Source organism: Dreissena polymorpha, chromosome 15 (genome assembly GCF_020536995.1).
Source record: "Dreissena polymorpha isolate Duluth1 chromosome 15, UMN_Dpol_1.0, whole genome shotgun sequence".
NCBI classification, from domain to species: domain Eukaryota; kingdom Metazoa; phylum Mollusca; class Bivalvia; order Myida; family Dreissenidae; genus Dreissena; species Dreissena polymorpha.
In genome coordinates this window covers 25,065,477-25,081,997 of record NC_068369.1, presented here as the reverse complement: position 1 = coordinate 25,081,997, position 16,521 = coordinate 25,065,477, and the positions used below count along the sequence as shown (strand labels likewise).

Genomic DNA, 16,521 nt, shown 5'->3' with positions numbered 1-16,521 from the left:
TATATGGTTTTATATGGTTCATTTCGTTATGAATGACAGTAAAACTAAAGATTGAATAAATGAAGTTATAAACGATTCCAATAGACTTTTACATATTATTTCACGAAACCAGCATAAAATACGCCACTAGAATCATTGACTTATTTAGAGGTCGCGTTTTCCTGTTTCCTCATCGTTTCACCGCTAATATTAGACGCGCGCTCTTCTGTTAAGCCGCTCAAATAATTGCTTACATTTTCTTTGTAACTTTCCGGGTTTACAAAGAAATCCTCGATATTAAAGTCATGCGAAAATCTATGGACATCTAAAATGGTTTTATTTAATAAAACAGGCTATCGAAAGGTTAGTTGCAATGTGTCTGTTACAATATTTTGTTGTGATATTAGAATATATCTATACGTGAGTTTGTGCGACTCAACAGCCTCTATTCACCAATCAGCAAATAGCATACCAGAGGGATCGATGTAATTGTTGTTGTATTCGCTGCAAATTGCTTGCATTCTGTTAGGCCTATGAGGTCGGTGAAAACCACCATACGCCATTACGACAAAGGTGTAGTCGACAAAATGTTATTGCATTTGGACGTAATTTTGCAAGAACGGTGTAAGAAGTAACATTCATTGTTGGATTATCTAACAACGAGATATTTTTCTTCGATAAGAAACGTGCTAAATGGCATTTACTAACAGTGTAAGACATATTTTCATCGAAACGATGTTCGTTAGGAACTGACAAAATATCGGGAAAACAAACGTACAGGGACGTGGCCCTGGTCACGTGGTTTGCGGCAAAAGTTGGAATTATTCAAGGTTGTTATAATATTCGACTAATGCGTTCAATGACATCTTGTGATTTATTGACTGTTGTTAAACATGAGACTTTCCGCGGAAGAGGCAGCGCTTGTCATTCTTGCAAAATGATATGCATCGAGAAAGCGTCTTGATAAGTTTATAGCCAATAGTCGATACGATAAAGTCACGTGTTTTTGTTTGGGTCACAATTGTGTACATTGTACATCAGATGTTTACTAACACCTGTTAGAGGATAGTGTTGTGAGGTAGTTTTAACTTTGATATTGATTGGTAGAAGCATACTTTCCGACTGTTTGTCTTGGAGGAGAGGTTGAATGACGAAATGATGTAAATGTCAGCCCAATTGTCCTTGAGACTATGTTGTTAACTTGCAATGGCTCCCGCTCTTACAGAAACAACAGGTCAGTCATGTATACAGCTGCCCGGTAGCACTCCAACAGCAATATCTGACAGTCTTATAAATAACATTAATCACAATATCACTGATACGAACGGTTTTTACCAATACTCAAAGAAAATTGACATTTCGTTAGTTAGATCTAGTTCGCCGTCTTTCACAAGTGAAACCAAAACACCGCATGGTGTTTTGGCACCATTGCTTAAACAGCAGACTTACATAAACGGTAAAGTTAATAAAGGATTACAGGACAACTGGCTTCAAAGTATTCCAGACATTGTGCGTCAGTTTGAGAAGAAAGCTGATAAAATTTACCCTAGTTTTGTTTTGAAAAAGATGAACCAACCCTCGAATGAAAATGGACCGAACGGAACTGGAAAAAGGTTTCTGAAGCAGACTTCCTTGATAGAAGAAAAGGCCTTAAACGGACATGCTGCTAAAAATTGTGAAGATAGGAATGTTACCAAGAGACTAAATCATGTAAATGGTAAGAACTACATTGGACCAAACGGTGAAACATCTTTGGTAAACTTACAACATAAAAGTGCAAACATGTGTCAGATAACAGATTCAGGAAGTGGAAAACCAGCTTTTGCCGCTGCAAGTAGTTCTCAACAAAGAGGAAATAACTTAGCATTGAAAGGAAGTGGTGTTAAAATATTCATAGAGTCAAATCTAAAAGTGCAAGAGACTGAACAGACCGATCCAACACCAGCTGATCTAGTGAAAGATGCAAGCCGAAAGCAGCACATGTTGGAACGCAAAAGTCAGTTTCTCATTCGCCGATTGCGGCGTTTGCAAGGTCGACAGCTGGATAACCAGGTTTCATCACAGCTGAAGTCATTTGTTCATTTTCAACACCAGAACTTACAAGTTGTGGCAACCAAAGCCATTCGCCCATGGAGCGAAGGTGTTAGCAATAGTTTCTTTAATAGCAATGACGTTAAAAATTTATCCACTTCAAATCTAGTGACTTTAGTACGCAAATTGCAGGCATCACAACCCAAACCTCTACATGACATTGCAAAGAAAAATAATCGTAAAGGTGTACTTGTGATGGAGAAGTCTGTGTCTTCCGAGTCAGAAAGGAAGTCTGGTCAGTTAAGAATGAATGTTAGGCACTGGAACGATGCAGTGGATGAGGAAGCGACTGAAAGCAGCTCTGGTGGAGAGAGCTGTGAGGAATGGGAAGACTGCCCGGTTATGTCTGACAAGAAGGCCCCCATTCCTCTGTAAGTAATGACCAAATGGTTTAGACTTTTGGACTGGAACTTTGTCAGTTGTGTAAAACCATGTTTATTTGTTTTCCTGTTTATGATATTAACACAGTAAAATAATTATTTTCAATTTCAAGAAAAAAGTATAAAAAGTTAGTCTCCTGATCAAGACTTGGAACTGCATTTAAGGCTTTCAGGTTTTTTGTCTTCTCTGTGGCAATATGCCCTAGCCTATTGAATGAGGGAAGAATTATTGCTAAAAATAGCTGATTAGGGTTCTTAACAAGCTGCTATAAGTTTTGATGTAGGGGAAAGCTGCAGGTCTATAAAGGCATTGTCAATTTGGAATAGGCCTTCAGTCTTGAGTTATTTGAGGTGGAAAAATCTTGGCTTTTAAGTTTTAAGTTGAAAGGCCTAGTTTAAGGAATGTCTGGCCGGACAGGGAGTATTTCAATCAGTGTAATGGTTAAGACTCAACCATAAAATGTCTGTATCAGTGATGATTTGTCTCAGCTGTGTTAGATGTCCCTAATAGCAATTTGCACCAAGTGTATTGATAATCAGCTGATAAGGGTCCTCTACATCTTTAGCACAGCATGATGCCTGCCAGTACACACTGGTATAATACCCCAGTCCTGAGCCTTCTAGTGCTTTTCACTATTTTAAGTTGACTTCAGTACAATTTTATTACTCTAGGAGTCCCTGTCACCATAATTTCCATTGTTACCTTTAATCATTAACTGCTTTTCAAGGGGGGTAAAAAGGCCTATTATTTGATTTTGATGCACTTCTTCATTGAGTTTCCATTTATGAGTTATTCACTCCTGGAACCAACTGTAAGGTCACACAAGTCTGTTATTTTCATTTTATTTTTTAAACCTATTTATTTAAGCTTGATTGCATAACAAGCCTCAGTGCCCCAGATAAGCTGCCTATCTGCGTCTTTCACCCTATTAAAATGTTTTAAAACGCAAAGAAATACAATATCATGCGTATTGAAAACGCAACCATTTTGACTTTCATGCAAATTCGTCAAATCTGATGCGTACGATGTAATAGCTTCGATCGAAAATGCTTTGCTCGTTTTCGGAATATTCTCTTAACTTTTGAATTATAATCATAACAGGGCGACGCTTTCATTCAGCAAGCGCACGGATAACGGAGCAGTCAAAATTATTAAAACGCTTTGCGAACTAGACTTCACAGTTAAAAAGGCGTCTGACCAAATAATTGAAGAAGACATACATGCGATTTCAATCTGACATAATTCGTCGCTCAGTGTGCATGTATTTGTAAAGCGTTTGTACTTTCAGTTTCTATTAGGATGCGAAATCAAAATGTTTAAGAGAGGTTAAAGACCTCAATAAGCCAATAAGTGCAGAATAATTCATGTTATCGATTTTTTTTAAGTTTAAAGTTTATATTTAGGACAGTTTCAAGGATTTAAGATGTTATGAAACTTATGTTTATTAAAGTTAATTATGATAGTTTACAGTTTTATTGAATTAATACAAGTGTACAGCTTCAACAAAAGTAAAGCAACAATGATTTTGGTATGCATTTTTATTAATCATTTCACCCTATTTCATAAATGAAATCACCCTATTTTTTAAAATCGATGGGTGAAAACCCTATTTCCCAAATAATTATCTGGGGCATTGAAGCCTAAGCTTATATGAAACGCTCTCGAGTCAGTTTCCTTGTTGTCTATTGGGGAGATCTAAAGAACGCTCTCACAGTGGGGATCGAACCCGTGACCTCCCGAACGCTAGGCAGACATCATATCCACTCAGTGTTTTTTTATGGCAATTTCGGGGCCGATATTCGGCCCCATTCCCCTAAAAAAATAGTATGTATTTTTACCCTATTTTGTAGAAAAAATCCCCTCCAGAAGTAAAAAAAAAAAAAAAAATTTTTTTTTTTTTTTTTTTTTTTTTAGAAAGAACTGTCTAATGATACATATATCTCAGATTTATTTCATAAACAACTAACAGAGTATATGAATATAATATTAATATGATTTTGAATTATCATAAAGAGTTAAATTAGTTTTTCCCAAATCAATGGTCACTTTTCACATGAATTTCATTTTTTCCCAAAATGGCCAGGAAAAGGCCTGATGTACCTATATTGTGTCGATATTTGTTGGTAAAAACATTCCAATTTGCTCCATTTTATTGATAAAAAATGCTCAAATTTGCCATTTTATCGATTAAAAAATTCCAATTAGACTCAAATTGGCTAGGAAAACTGAGACTGTGCATGACGGCTGAACTGTCTGAAACTAATGTTGAAACGATCATTGATATATATTTAAGAAAAAGGACAGAGACATTCAGCTGTGAATATTGCATTCATGCATACATGTGTATTCATATAATAAATATCATTACATATAAAAGAGTGAATTTGTAATTTTCCCCTTTTCCTAAATAACGACGCGTTTTTCCCCTTTGGACGGGCCCCGCCACCATTCCCCTATAGGTGAAAAAAAACACTGCCACTACGCCACGTCGATTTCAGGTCTGTTATTTAGTATTAAAATATCCCACTAGAAGAAGAACTTTAAATCACTTGAGCACTAGACCCTGAAAACTTGTTGCATAGGACTTAAAGAGGCAAGGTTTATATGTGTTGTGTATTTTTAGGTACAAGCGTTCAGAGTGGAAATGGGCCGTTGACAGGGCAGCTATTGTGGCCCGGTGGACTTGGCTCCAGGCTCAAGTGTCGGATTTGGAATACCGGATTCGACAACAGAGTGAAATTTACAAAACAATACGCTCGAGTAAAGGTGTTGTGACTTTGTGTGATGTGCCCCAGACGCCGTTTTTACCGTCGGGAGACATGGGGTTTATCAGAAATTCTGATATGTCACCTGCAAACATAGCATCTCTCATGATCAATGTGAACAAGCAAGCCTCTAAGCTATCACAATCTCTAGGACCTTGTCTTTCACCTGCCACCCCTCAGCAGGATTCCCTTAGTGCGCGACTAGGAAAGGACGCTGCAAAGTCATTGAATGGCTATGTAGAGTCCTCTCACAGACCACAAACTATCATCTCTGCCTCTGTGACTTTCTCAGGGGATAGTTCCACGTCATCTCCCGATCTCAATAGTGCTGCATTGGAAGCTTCTTGTGTTGCTGCGCGGTGCCGACCTGTTCGCTTTGATAGAAAGCGGAAACTGTTACGTACGACTGGCTTACATCACTTTAATCACAAAGCTGCGCGACTGTCGAGTGTAAACTGTCAGTGCTACCCCCCAGTTATGCCGTGTCCCATGTGTGGTGGGCGCTACAATAATATGCAGAAACTGGACGCAGAAAGCATGCCTATCACTGAGAAAGTGTCGCTGCTGGACCCATCTTATCACCCTGTTCTTTCATTCCCACAAGGTAAGCATTGACCTGTCCACTGTTTATTGTTTGCAGTATAAATATTATATTGTAATTCTGGGAGTTTTCAAGGAATTAAATCTCTCTTGGTACCTTTTATATACCTTTTGCCATTTTGAAAATTATATATTGTTTATCGTTTACTGCCACAAAAAAAAGATATCTTCTCATCATTTCCCTCCGGAAGAAGTCTCGGTTTTCTGCAGATCCATTCATCTTTTAGTTTAGAAATGGATCCTGCTATGAAATTTAAGTACTTATGCTAGATGAAACTGGGCTTGTGGATAGATAAGACGGCAATATAGGCACAATTTTATGCCCCCTTTCGAAGCATATTGTGATAAGACTGTCCGTCTGTCTGTCCGTCTTTCCGTCATACTTTGCATTTATGTTTCGAAAAATGCTCATAATTTCTATGTCCCTTGAGATATTACCTTCATATTTGGTATGCATGTGTATATGGACAAGGCCTTTCCATACGCACACAAATTTTTACCCCTGTAACCTTTACCTTGAACTTAGGGCCCACGTTTAGGTTTCAAAATCTGCGTTTAGGTTTTGAAAAAAGCTCATAACTTCTATCAAGCGTTTATAGGGGGCATAAGTCATCCTATGGTGACAGCTCTTGTTTTAATTTTCTTTTTGATACAAAATTGGGGTTGCTACATGTATGACTACAGAAATCGTGAACACTGTCTGAATGAGGCGATAACTGGAGCTGTGTTGATGATGTTAAGTAAAGACAGTATTTTGACTGATGCTATGCTTACGTAAAACTCAGTTTTTAAGTTTTCGTTTGGAAACAATTGTGTCCAACCTTAAAAACAAACAAATTGTCTTCTTAAATATTACATTTAGTAACATATTCATGGCAAGTTAAACAGTAAACATTTTAATGCTCCCCAGATCGAATGATTACAGGGTATATTGTTTTTGGCCTGTCTGTCTGTCTAACATTGTATGTGTGTGTCTGTCCCAAAACTTTAACCTTGCTCAAAAAATGAAATGTGCATGCATCTCATTGAGATCTACAATCAAACATGGTTTGAGGTCATTGTGTCAAAGGTCAAGATCACTGTTACCTTTACATTCAAATTATAGCCTTGTTTCTGAAATAGCATCTGTGCGGCTTCAAAGCGCAGTAGTGGGATTTGTGTTTCACAAATACAGCTCTTGTTTGGTTTGCTTATTGGACTGACTTTCAACTCACTGAACTCAAATTAAGACAAATTTATTCATCATGTGAAGCTGGTTTAAATGTTAAAGCAAACCTATTAGTGTACTGTATTATATAATGTTTTTTTTTCACATTCTTCTTTCTCTCAATCTCTTTTGATAATCATTTTTGATAGACATTCGAAAAGGTACCTTATGCATACATTCTTAAGTTTTTAGTTTAAAGAGGTACTTCAGTTCTACTTGTAACATAGGTGTGTAACTCTTTAAAGTTGTTCAATGGCTAAAGTAAACCTATTGTTGCAACTGAAATAGGAACTGATTTGAGAATGATAGTGTTTCAACTAATATACATGAAGTAATGAGAAACTTTGTGTTTCAACTAATAAAAAAAAAAAAAGATAAGAAACTGTGAGCTTTCAAAATGCTCAATGTTTTTCCACATTGACATACTTTTATAAATCAGATTTTCCTTGTCCAATTGGGAAAAGTACCCGTACCGGTCAAATTGTGAAATATCGAGTCGTGAAAACCTCAAAATTGGGAAAAATCGAGTCGTGAAAACCTCAAATTGGGAAGTTGGTGTATTTGATTTTTTGCTCCCAAATACTTTAAAATTGATAACCAAGTGTTTTCAAGCTGTCAATATAATATATACCTAGGTTCAAGCTATAGAGCTGCAAAGGGAAACTAACTAAATGTTGCTTAAATTTTTTTTTTTTTTTTTTTTACCTTTAATTGGGAATTTAAGGACAGCAATTGGGAAATTTGTAATTTTTTTGTAATTGGGAAAGTGCTGTTTACCGGTACTTTATAAAGAAGGAGGAAAATCGCTGCTGTAGAGGCCATATTTGTGATTCAGTCTTGATCATCAGTTACTAATAAGTAAAGTTATGCGCATCTACATGTAACAGTATATGCTATGTTTAGTGTTTTTCCCAGGCCATATTAGCGTGGTGAAATGCCACGCCGCCCTCACAGATAGCCACTCTACCCTTTTCAAAGGCAAATTTAGCCAAGCGCCCTTATCGATAACATCTTTATTGCCTTTTGACCTAACTTGGTCCGCAAAATCAGCGTCCTTGATTGTCTGTGACGCTCCGACTGTGCTTGATTTACTCGAGAGACTTCAACGTCTAATCGACTATATTAATTGAGCAGATTTTATCTATTACAGTGCTCGATTTATAGGTAGGTCTTACTTACTGCTCCAAAGCTGTGAATAAGTCATGCGTGAATAACCCTGTGTCAGTATCAATCGATAATGCCGGAGGCTATGTTATACCAAGCGCACTTTTCAGTCGGCAATGTGTACTCCTCCACGATAAAATCATTACTTGGAGACTTTTTATGAAAAACTCGATGTTATTCTCGTGGCAATTGTGCATTGCATGCATTGTTCAGTTTTATCAAAACATATATTTTCACGCATAATTACATTTAAAATCACAAACAAATTTATTCTTTATCGTTTTCGTCTTTAAAGCGGGTATATACGATTTTTTTATATGTGTTTAATTGTTATATATTGATAAAATATGTTACAATAACACAAAATAGGCAAGAAAAATTATACATTAAAGCCGAATTTCAATAAAATGCAGCAAAGACAAATTAGCGCCCCGAGCCGATAGTGACGTACATATTTTCCTACAATAACCGAAGCATTCGTCTTTGTATTATAAACCGTTAAACTACGAGGGGTGTTCCAGAAGTTCGTAGATTTTCGCTATGACTTAGTTTGCTGGTAAAAGTCAATGAAAGTTACATATTATACAAACCAATTATCACGGACTTTATATATAAGCTAAAAATGCATGAATTCCATAAAGCGCGTTTGAAACGCGTTGCCATAGAGACCTCAGTAACGACATGCGGCGCACGCGTGTATTTTATTATAAGTATGAGTGTAACGTGAATTTAAATTTGGTTTAAATGTCGTTGATAAACAGAATTTACGGCAAATTTCATGTTACAGCGCCTAAGTCCTCCTTACAGCCCGGATTTGGCCCCTATGGACTTCCGCGTCTTCCCGGAAGTTAAATCACAGTTGCGCGGTATTCGCTTTGCAAGTTAACAGAAACTTACAGTTGCATTGCAGCAAAGCGAATCGTGTCGTCTTTTGACGCTGACTGGTATAGAGACACTTTTGACAAGTGGATTTCCCCGACACATAAAGTGCATTCGCGTTGGAGGTGATTATGTGGAAAAGATTTGACAGTTGTTAACTTCATAACGTCATTGACGTTGAACAGAAACGTTACACGTGGGTCGATGTGCGCATTGTGCACATGTTTAAATCTCTGATATATATTTATTGTTTAAGTATTTCCATGATTTTTGGAGAGTAGATTTGGAAAGGACGAAATATTCTTAGCATGCTATTTGTTTGTCCATTTATGTTACCAAATGAAAGTTTTAGCGATAATCCACGAACTTCTGGAACACCCCTTGTAAGTTTAGATGCACATCGTACATGTATGGTATACATGCTGGCGAATTCGGCTGTACAGCCGTTTTCAATTTCAGAATTAAATATCTGGCTTATTTCGCATTTTCGACACATGTTCTTCTTAACTTTTATTTTAATTTATATTGAAATATATATATAATAAGTTTTTTACACAGTTTTTATAAATATATAAATATTTGACAAAATCGTATATACCCGCTTTAAGATAATTAGATCCAATTATTGAAATAATTACTGAGAAGTATACTAATTTAACAAAATGCGAATCGTGTATACGATTAAACGTTGCTATGCGCACCTGTAGCTTACATCATTTGACATTTTATCAACATGGCGGACTATACAGAATTAAATTGTGACTCGGCAAAAATGGCAAATAACGTCGTAAACGATCGAATTAACGATGGAGATTATACATTAAGAAGGAATTAATGAAATGTCTGTGATAATCAACGATGCATAAAAATGTTTTAGATAGCAACAACATTATTTATTTATTTGTAATCTACTCGGTGGATGTATGTAACGGAAACGAGTGTTTGTATATTGTTAGCGATCAATTTACTCGCAATGTTATTTTAAACATCTGTCAAGATTATTGTCTGAAAATGGGATAAGACAAACATGGTTTCATTTATATGTTAGTGGATCTGTGTATAATCAGATTCATATGCATATATTGCTTTATTAAGTTTGTCGTGCTGTACAGTTTATTGAAACAGCATGGAACTTAAATGTACATTGCAAGGTAAATATATTAATATAAATCATAGTAAGTTAAATACATCTATTACCATTAAATGTGCTTGTTTATATGTTATTTTTTCAACAACTGCTTCTGATGCGATTACATGTTTCCCCGTAATTCAGGTATTCAGGGAACGTTTTTGCCCTTTTTGCCTAAACTGCGCGCTTAAATGCCCTTTTTGAAAGTAATGCGCCATGCCCCTTTCCCCTCCTGGGAAAAACACTAATGTTTATAGGTGTCTATCGCAACCGTTGTTATCCCTCGCCATAGGCGGAGGGATATTGTTTTGGCGTTGTCCGTCCATCTGTCCGTCTTTCCGTCCGTCAGTCCAGAGTCATATCTCAGAAGTGCATTGGCGGATTTCATTGAAACTTGGTATGAGTATATATTTATGGATAAGAGGATGATGCACGCCAAATATCATTGTACACCATCTGTTAATAACGGAGTTATGGCCCTTTGTATCTTGGAATAATGCTTTTTTGAGTGTCAAATATAACACTTTTGTGTCCAGAAGCATGGCGGGGGATATCAATTCAACGAATTTGCTTGTTTATTTTTGGTGTTTTCACTTCATATACACTTATATTTGTTAATGCAGCAGCAATATACTAAAACAATATCCCAGAAAGACAAAAATAATGCATTTGAAAATCAACAATACTTTCGTTTTGACAACTGACAACAGAAATGATTCGATGTACGATGTGAATCTAAATTTAGTTTTAGTGCAGATTCGTTCATATGACACAAAGACACAATTTTGTTTTACAGATCATTTGAATTTCCTGCAACGATATCTATTCATACGACACATGAACACTAACTCTGATTCTTATACAGACAGCTCCGCTCTGCTTACAGAACTGGGACAGTCATGTAAAATATGGAATATAATTTTTTTATTAACAACTGGTAGCAAGATGAGTTGCAGATAATTGGTCAGTAACCACATTTTAACTAACTCTTTTGACCTGTTTATTTTTTTCAGCTCAATTCAACAGTGAACAATGCCCATAATATCACTTTAAATGGACAGTTTGGATGTTGCTAAACTAAAGACTTTGTTGCACAGCTTTTTGTTTACTTAAGCACTGAAATGATTCTTTTCATACAATCTTGTGGTGTCAGAAATTGGACTGCCTCTGCACTTTGAAGCGCTACTGAAGAGTGGAGAATGGCAGTCAACAAAGGCACAGCCTAAACTAACACTGCGCTCCATTGCTGCAGAAAAAAGGTAAATACATGTATCTACAATTCTACATTCATGTCTTGATGGTAGTACTAGGATGTTTAAATAACTTGTGTATGAGTTTCATGTATGTGATCATTGATGTGACTTTAGTTAATGGCTTCCTGTACACAACAAATGACTGTCACTGGACATGTCGCAGAAAACATTGGTTCTGTACATGTATTTACATAATTGATAAGTTCAATACATTTTCTGGAATGTGGAGAACAACAGTCATCAGTGTTGTTTGTTAATCTAATTAAGACTAAGTGTTCGAAATTCGCACTAGCCCGATAGCCCGGGGCTAGTTGATTTCGTTTCGGTCTACTGAATTTTCTTAGGCACTAGCCCGATCAGGCTAGTGACTTTTGCAACTTAGGAAAATTAAAAATACTCAAAAATATTATTTTTATCCATCTTTTGAACCATTTCTAGTGTTAATTAAGCGTCATATTGCGTTTCCTCACATTTCCGATCATGTTGACAAGACGATAGTTTGAATGACGATTTTTGTTGGACACCGTTCGTTTAAAATGCGGATCTACCCAGTTTCTTCAATTTGCGGTACTTTGCGAAAACCGTACAAGTCTATGAATGTTGTAGATGTCCACCATCTTGAATTTTTAAGTATCTGTTGGCGAATCAAAGCATTTTAATATCATATTTTAAAAGAATATATCAACCAAATTATATATTGATGGCGTATTGGGTAGGTCACGTTTGACTGGTTTTCATTTTTTTTGCAGTCAAACGATATACAAAAGACGTATCTCGATATGTTTTCGAACAGTCGTTTTCGGAAACGGTATTATCCGTCGATTTTAATTTATTTTCGATGTTCTTGATGAAAAAAAAAGAATGATGAATACACATGCGGTGTTACGGATGGTCTGGTTGATAATTTTTTGCATTGTACTCACCAGAATTGGCCATAGAAAGACTATAAAAAAGAACAATAAGCTAGGGGGATTGGACTTTGTCCTCTATTCTCTTTATTTTACGGCCTCAGACTCTCTGCTTAATTTTTATACGCCCGTATAAAATACGGGACGTATTATGTGAAACCCCTTGGCGGCGGGCGGGCGGCGGGCGGGCGGCGGGCGGAAGGCATCACTTTGTCCGGACTCTAATTCAAATTGTATTCATCCGATCTTCACCAAACTTGGTCAGCAGTTGCATCTAGTTGATATCTAGGCCAAGTTCGAATATGGGTCATGCCAGGTCAAAAACTAGGTCATAGGGTCAATAAGTGCATTTTCAAAGGGGCCACTTTGTCCGGACTCTATTTCAAATTGTATTCATCCGATCTTCACCAAACTTGGTCAGCAGTTGCATCTAGTTGATATCTAGGCCAAGTTCGAATATGGGTCATGCCGGGTCAAAAACTAGGTCATAGGGTCAATAAGTGCATTTTCAAAGGGGCCACTTTGTCCGGACTCTATTTCAAATTGTATTCATCCGATCTTCACCAAACTTGGTCAGCAGTTGCATCTAGTTGATATATAGGCCAAGTTCGAATATGGGTCATGCCGGGTCAAAAACTAGGTCATAGGGTCAATTAGTGCATTTTCAACGGCGCCACTTTGTCCGGACTCTAATTCAAATTGTATTCATCCGATCTTCACCAAATTTGGTCAGAAGTTGTGTCTAGATGATATGTAGGTCAAGTTCAAATATGGGTCATGCCGGGTCAAAAACTAGGTCACGAGGTTACTTAGTGCATTTCAAGCATTTAGCATGGTGTCCGCTCTCTAATTGAAGTAGTTTTCATCTGATCTTCACCTAATTTGGTCAGAAGTTATGTCTAGATGATATGTAGGTCAAGTTCGAACATGGGTCATGCCGGGTCAAAAACGAGGTCACATAGTGCATTTCAAGCATTAAGCATGTTGTCCGCTCTTTAATTGAAGTAGTTTTCATCTGATCTTCACCAAATTTAGTCAGATGTTACATCTAAGTGATATCTAGGTCAAGTTCAAATATGGGTCATGCCGGGTCAATAACTAGGTCTTGAGGACACTTTCAAGCATTGAGCATGGTGTCCAAAACCTTCGAACGGGCGTACCTTGTGACAGTTTGGCACTCTTGTTAGGATTTCAAATTTGGGACAATTGTCACTTAAACATAATTTAAAGACAGGATATAAACCTTTGCATCTTTACTGCATATTCTAGGTATTGATTGAAGAGTACCTGCATACATAAATATTAAAATCGTATTGAGTCATTGAAATATAATAACATTTCCAGTAAATTGGGATGAACTGTTATTTGCAATCATTATCAATTACACTCTACCTGCAATAAACACTATCCAGAACTGTCCAAAATATAAACTTCTTTTAAAAACATGTGATAAACAGTTCGGGCTAGTAAACTTTGGTTCGGGCTAGTGAAAAATTCCATCTGTAGCCCAAACGGGCTAGTGGTTTCAAAAGTGAAATTCGCACACTGATTAAGACTGGTCTTTTTATAAGGACATTCCTAACTGGAAACTCAAAAAGTGAACAACAACAGTTCTCAATGTTTTTATGCCCCCATTTCGAAGAAAAGGGGGTATATAGTTTTCGCACTGTCCGTCGGTCGGTCAGTCAGTTGGTCACACTTCGTGTCCGCTCTCTAATTCAAATAGTTTTCATCCGATCTTTACAAAACTTGGTCAGAAGTTGTATCCAGACAAAATCAAGGTCAAGTTCGAAGATGGGTCATGCCGGGTCAAAAACTAGGTCACGGGGTCACTTAGTGCATTTCAATGATTAAGCATGGTGTCCGCTCTCTAATTGAAGTAGTTTTCATCTGATCTTTACTGACCTTGGTCAGAAGTTGTAGCAAGACAATATCTAGGTCAAGTTCGAATATGGGTCATGCCAGGTCCAAAACTAGGTCACTGGGTCACTTAGTGCATTTCAAGGATTTAGCATGGTGTCCGCTCTCTAATTAAAGTAGTTTTCATCTGATCTTTACTAAACTTGGTAAGAAGTTGTATTAAGACAATATCTAGGTCAAGTTCGAATATGGGTCATGCCGGGTCAAAAACTAGGTCACAGGGTCACGTAGTGCATTTCAAGGATTAAGCATGTTGTCCGCTCTCTAGTTTATGTGGCTTTCTGATTTATTTTGATATTCTAAGATATTTTTATGCCCCCGAAGGAGGGCATATAGTGATCGGACGGTCCGTTCGTCTGTCCGTCCGTCTGTCCGTCACACTTTGCGTTTAGATTTTGAAAAATGCTCATAACTTCTATGTCGCTTCAGATAGCAATTTCATATTTGGCATGCATCTGTTTATGGACAAGGCCTTTCCATACGAACACAAATTTTGACCCCTGTGACCTTGACCTTGAACTTAGGGTCCGTGTTTAGGTTCGAAATCTGCGTTTAGGATTTGAAAAAAACCTAATAACTTCTACCAAGCGTTTACACAGTTAAACTTTTATGTAGTGACAAAGTTACAGTTGGGGGCATCCGTGTCCTGTGGACACATTTCTTGTTGTTTTATCTAATAAAAACTGGTCTTTTTACATGTATAAGGACATTTCTAATAACAATTGAGAAGTTCCAAAAAAGCACTATACATGTATGTTGTACAAAAGTAGATAAATCACAATAAAACAATAATTACAAATATTGTTTGTCTATTCTCTTCAATATATCTGAATCATTCCAAAACTACCAAACATAATCCCAGTTTGCAACTTCTATATGTGTCAAGACTATTATCATTATTCTCAAGATGTATTAATTTTGTTATGCCCCCCTTCGAAAAATAGGGGTATATTGCTTTGCACATTTCGGTTGGTCGGTCGGTCTGTCGGTCCGTCCACCAGGTGGTCCCGGATGATAACTCAAGAACGCTTAGGCGATCACGAAACTCCATAGGTACATTGATCATGACTCACAGGTGACCCCTATTGATTTTGAGGTCACTAGGTCAAAGGTCAAGGTCACTGTGACCCGAAATAGTGAGATGGTTTCCAGATGATAATTCAAGAACTCTTATGCCTAGGATCATGAAACTTGATAGGTAGTTTGATCATGACTGGCAGATGACCCCTATTGATTTTGAGGTCACTAAGTCAAAGGTCAAGGTCACGGTGACCCGAAATAGTAAAATGGTTTCCGGATGATAACTCAAGAACGCTTATGCCTAGGATCATGAAACTTTATAGGTACATTGATCATGACTGGCAGATGACCCCTATTGATTTTCAGGTCAAAGGTCAAGGTCACAGTGACCCGAAATAGTAAAATGGTTTCCGGATGATAATTCAAGAACGCTTATGCCTAGGATCATGAAACTTGATAGGTACATTGATCATGACTCGCAGATGACCCCTATTGATTTTCAGGTCACTAGGTCAAAGGTCAAGGTCACGGTGACCCGAAAAAGTAAAATGGTTCCCGGATGATAACTAAAGAACGCTTATGCCTAGGATCATGAAACTTGATAGGTACATTGATCATGACTTGCAGATGACCCCTATTGATTTTCAGGTCACTAGGTCAAAGGTCAAGGTCACGGTGACCCGAAACAGTAAAATGGTTTCCGGATGATAACTCAAGAAATCTTATGCCTAGGATCATGAAACTTGATAGGTAGTTTGATCATGACTGGCAGATGACCCCTATTGATTTTGAGGTCACTAAGTCAAAGGTCAAGGTCACGGTGACCCGAAATAATAAAATGGTTTTGTTGATGATTACTCAAGAAGGCTTATGCCTAGGATCATGAAACTTGATAGGTACATTGATCATGACTGGCAGATGACCCCTATTGATTTTCAGGTCAAAGGTCAAGGTCACGGTGACCCGAAATAGTACAATGGTTTCCGGATGATAACTCAAGAATGCTTATGCCTAGGATCATGAAACTTGATAGGTGGATTGATCATGATTTGCAGAAGACCCCTATTTGATTTTGAGGTCACTAGTTCAAAGGTCAAGGTCATTGTGACCTGAAATAGTAAAATGGTTTCCGGATGATAACTCAAGAATGCTTATGCCTAGGATCATGAAACTTGATAGGTACATTGATCATGACTGGCAGATGACCCTAGTGATTTTCAGGTCA

General features: G+C 37.3%; 1 protein-coding gene across 1 annotated transcript in view; it reads left to right on the top strand.

The window, feature by feature from the left end:
• Positions 1 to 543: 543 nt before the first annotated feature.
• The window catches only part of LOC127859464 (KAT8 regulatory NSL complex subunit 1-like), a 38,245-nt gene continuing 22,267 nt past the window's right edge, over positions 544 to 16,521 (top strand). The window contains exons 1-3 of the mRNA XM_052396853.1: positions 544 to 2,441; positions 5,075 to 5,820; positions 11,349 to 11,454. Of these exons, the coding sequence (XP_052252813.1) occupies positions 1,186 to 2,441; positions 5,075 to 5,820; positions 11,349 to 11,454 (2,108 nt within the window). The 5' untranslated portion in view covers positions 544 to 1,185. The remainder of the gene's footprint in view (positions 2,442 to 5,074; positions 5,821 to 11,348; positions 11,455 to 16,521) is intronic.